Source organism: Solanum tuberosum, unplaced genomic scaffold (assembly GCF_000226075.1).
Source record: "Solanum tuberosum cultivar DM 1-3 516 R44 unplaced genomic scaffold, SolTub_3.0 scf00316, whole genome shotgun sequence".
Taxonomy (NCBI): Eukaryota; Viridiplantae; Streptophyta; class Magnoliopsida; order Solanales; family Solanaceae; genus Solanum; species Solanum tuberosum.
In genome coordinates this window covers 303219-307109 of record NW_006239240.1, presented here as the reverse complement: position 1 = coordinate 307109, position 3891 = coordinate 303219, and the positions used below count along the sequence as shown (strand labels likewise).

Sequence of the window (3891 nt, the reverse complement as noted above, 5' to 3'; positions counted from 1 at the left end):
GATTATTATTATATTATATATATAAATTTATGGGAAAATATATATATTCATGGTACAAATTTATTATATTGAGAGCATTTTTTTTTATAGAAAAGAATATTAATTAAATAAATATTTGTAGTCTATTAATGGAAAAAACTTTTTGAATTTAAAGCATACATATATTTATGGTATATATACGAATGATCGATTCTCGTGTAAATTAAAATATGTTATATAAGGTTATTTATGGTGAATATATGAATGATCGATTCTCATGTGCTATTATGGTTAATATTTATATACCATAATTGATAATGAGTTAATGTTGCCATGTATTTGTAATAGCTAGTTAAAAAATTCCAATTAAATATTTTCTCCTAAAAATAATAAATTTCATCTCCATCTATATATATAATAATTTGCAGAGTTTATCGGTTACTATTGTACGTAGGGGACACCTTCAACAACTACACTAGAAGAAAACAAAGTTGTGAAAATTCAGTAATGACTGCTCAGTAGTCAGAAAGAGCCTCAAACATTCAAAATCCCCTCCAAGTACTCTATCTTTGTTCTGTTATGGATGACTCTGTAAATCTTCTGCTTCTTCACCTTGTGTTTTCTACCTTATTCATTCAATCAATTGCTACTAAACATTCATTGATTCTTCCCCTCATAGTCAAGAAAACAGCATCTATCTCCTCCCCGAAACCCCCAAACAGAGTTGCTTTTCATCATAATGTTTCGCTTACTGTCTCTCTTTCTATTGGGTCACCTCCGCAACAAGTTGTCATGGTGCTCGATACAGGGAGTGAACTTTCTTGGCTCCATTGTAAAAAAACCCCAATAACACCTTTAATTTTCAACCCGCTTGTTTCTTCTTCATACTCTGCTATCCCCTGTTCTTCACCGACATGCAGGATGAAAACCCGGGATTTTTCCATACCCGTTTCATGTGACCCGAAAAGGCTCTGCCATGCTACCCTATCGTACGCTGACAGTTCTTCCGTTGAGGGTAATTTAGCTACTGAAACTTTCCGTATCGATAATTTGAATTTACCCGGTGTGGTATTCGGGTGCATGGATATGAGTTCAAGTTCAAACCCGGAAGATTCAAGGACTACCGGATTAATAGGAATGAACCGTGGTGGTTTATCTTTCGTTACACAAATGGGTTACCCCAAATTCTCTTATTGTATTTCGGGTCGTGACAGTAACGGCGTTCTCCTATTTGGAGAAGCGAATTTGCCTTGGCTTAAACCAAGGAAGTACACTCCGTTAGTTCAAATGTCAACTCCGTTACCTTATTTTGATCGGGTCGCTTATACGGTTCAGTTGGAAGGAATTAAAGTTGGTGAGACGATTTTACCCTTGCCTAAATCCGTACTCATACCGGATCATACTGGAGCGGGTCAAACCATGGTTGATTCGGGTACTCAATTTACTTATCTACTTGGCCCGGCTTACACCGCGTTAAAAAATGAGTTCATTAAACAAACCAAAGGCGTGTTGAGGGTATTGAACGACCCGAATTTCGTATTCCAAGGGGCGATGGACTTGTGTTACTTAGTTGAATCGACTCGTACGATACTACCGCGGTTGCCACCAGTAACATTGATGTTTCCGGGGGTGGAAATGAGCGTTATGGGTGAAAAATTGCTTTACAAATTAGCAGGGGTAACGAGAGGAAAGGATCAAGTGTATTGTTTTACGATGGGAAATTCAGACTTACTAGGAGTAGCAGCGTACATTATTGGACATCATCACCAGCAAAATTTCTGGATGGAATTTGATCTTGCAAACTCTAGAGTTGGATTAGCTCAAGTTAGTTGTGAATTAGCAGGTCAAAAATTAGGACTAGGCTTATAATTTTAATATTTGTTTATATGTTCTATAGTTAAATTGAGAAGCATGGTAGGACTATTGACAAGTTGTTTTTTTGTTTGTGTTGATGGGAAGAAAGGACAATCAAAGGTGTGAAAATTGGGAAGTGTGAAAAGATTTTGTCTGTTCTCAATTTGTGGGCACCATTACGTTTACAGTACTATTTTACTAACTATAGTTTGGCTTCTCGTGAAGCAGCTGGCCTGATATGGGTCATTGAAATATATATTTTATCACAAGTCATATCAATCTATAATTATTTAACGAGTAAACGCTCAATCGACAAATTTTGTTATTTATTTGAACAAAGTGCATAATAAACCAACCTTGTTTAGACCGCAAAGTGCAAACTTAAAAAGAAGAGGGGAAAAAAACAAATTTATAGAGTTGTTGACTTGAAAATGCCAGTTGGCAGGGCCGCCATATTGAACGGCGTTTACACGAAGGTCTCGTCAATTCTCATAAGACCCAGCTGTCAAAGGAGTTTACACAATTGTGGTTTGGTTTAGAATGGTCAACTCTTTCATCAAGGCTTATTTTCAAGTTGTTGATAGTCTTGAAAGTATCGATTATATAATTTGAAAAAAAAAATATTTTTAAATTTGCGCCAAGTATAAAATTATTTTCAATACATCACTAAGTTTTAATTAAGAGTTTCATAATCCTATGAGAGTTTGAAACCACTTGCTCTGTCATGTGACAAATTGGAGTGTATCTAAGTTTAATTAGTCAAGTAAACGAGTGTTTTTAAGACTGTCAATAGTTTAGAGACGAAACTAATGATTTGTGTCAAGTTCAATGATGTTTTCAATACTTCTCTTGTATTTTTACTTGTTCAATATCAATTTGACATATTTTTAAATATTTAATTATAAAAATATATTAAAAGAAATTTTACTTAACAGTAAGAATAAAATAGAATAAAAAGTAAATTACTTCTTGATTTTCTAAGTCAAATAACTATTATTATTTTTTAAAATAATAGACAAGTTAAAATAAACTGAGAAAGTAATATTGTTATATAATTTTCTTTGTCAGTATTTTTATTTTAGTTTGTCAAAAATGTCATGAAATAATTGAATTTTAAATTTTATCCTTGTTTTAGATGATTTATCACCATTTGTTATGAACCAACCTCGGCCCAACATCAATATCTACACGAATGTCGCGCAACTAGTTATTGGATCGAGAAGATGCAACATAACTGAAAGGCAACCATTCACCACAAAATATCTATCTATCTATTTAAATTCTATACAGAATCAAGCACTAACAAATAAATTGAAATAGAAAAAAAGAATTACTTTAGGACTGCCATTAAGAAGATTATTCATAAAGTTTATTACTTTCTCATATTTTTTGTTAGATCGAATGATGAACGAATACGTTTTTCCTTATAAACTATGCACCTTCAAAAGAAATGCAGGAAATGTGTAAGAACAACAAAAATGATAAAATATTCCTTCATTTATTTTGGTCCTTGATACATCATTTTCGACACATATAATCATTACGTACATACAACTATGATATGTTTGAGTAACGTTTTTTTTTTTTTTTGAAAAAGATCGTAAATTTAACATTTTCTTCCATGCCAAATAGTAGTAATCATTTGGCAAGACTCACCAACTTCTTTTTTGTTCAATTTCAAATTTTATAATTCAAGTATATTATTACTCACCAAAACGGTATACAAATTAAAACAAAAAAAAAACGTGCTGAAGTAAACCCTAAATACATCAAATTATGATATATATTTTTCTTTGAAGAACATCCAGTTTATTAATAATGACGATGAGATAATAGCCAATTGCATTGGGGTCCTTAATTAGTAGAAATGCTCTTATTTACGGAAGTTTTTAATTTTTATCTTTTAAATTCATAATTTTTAACTTTTGTTCTTTAATATTTTAAGTAATACAAATACTAATAACCCTCAAATATATAAAAATTTTAAATCGCAAGGCAAACAAAAATTTGCCACCCAAAAAAAAATCGCTAGACATAAATTATGTTATAAAGAATAAG

General features: G+C 31.9%; 1 protein-coding gene across 1 annotated transcript; it reads left to right on the top strand.

Annotated features, from left to right (window-relative positions):
- Positions 1–399: 399 nt before the first annotated feature.
- LOC102591722 (aspartic proteinase PCS1-like) lies at positions 400–1996 on the top strand. Its single transcript, XM_006360158.2, has one exon. The coding sequence runs from the start codon at positions 559–561 to the stop codon at positions 1846–1848; it is 1290 nt and encodes a 429-aa protein (XP_006360220.1). The 5' UTR covers positions 400–558; the 3' UTR covers positions 1849–1996.
- Positions 1997–3891: the final 1895 nt, after the last annotated feature.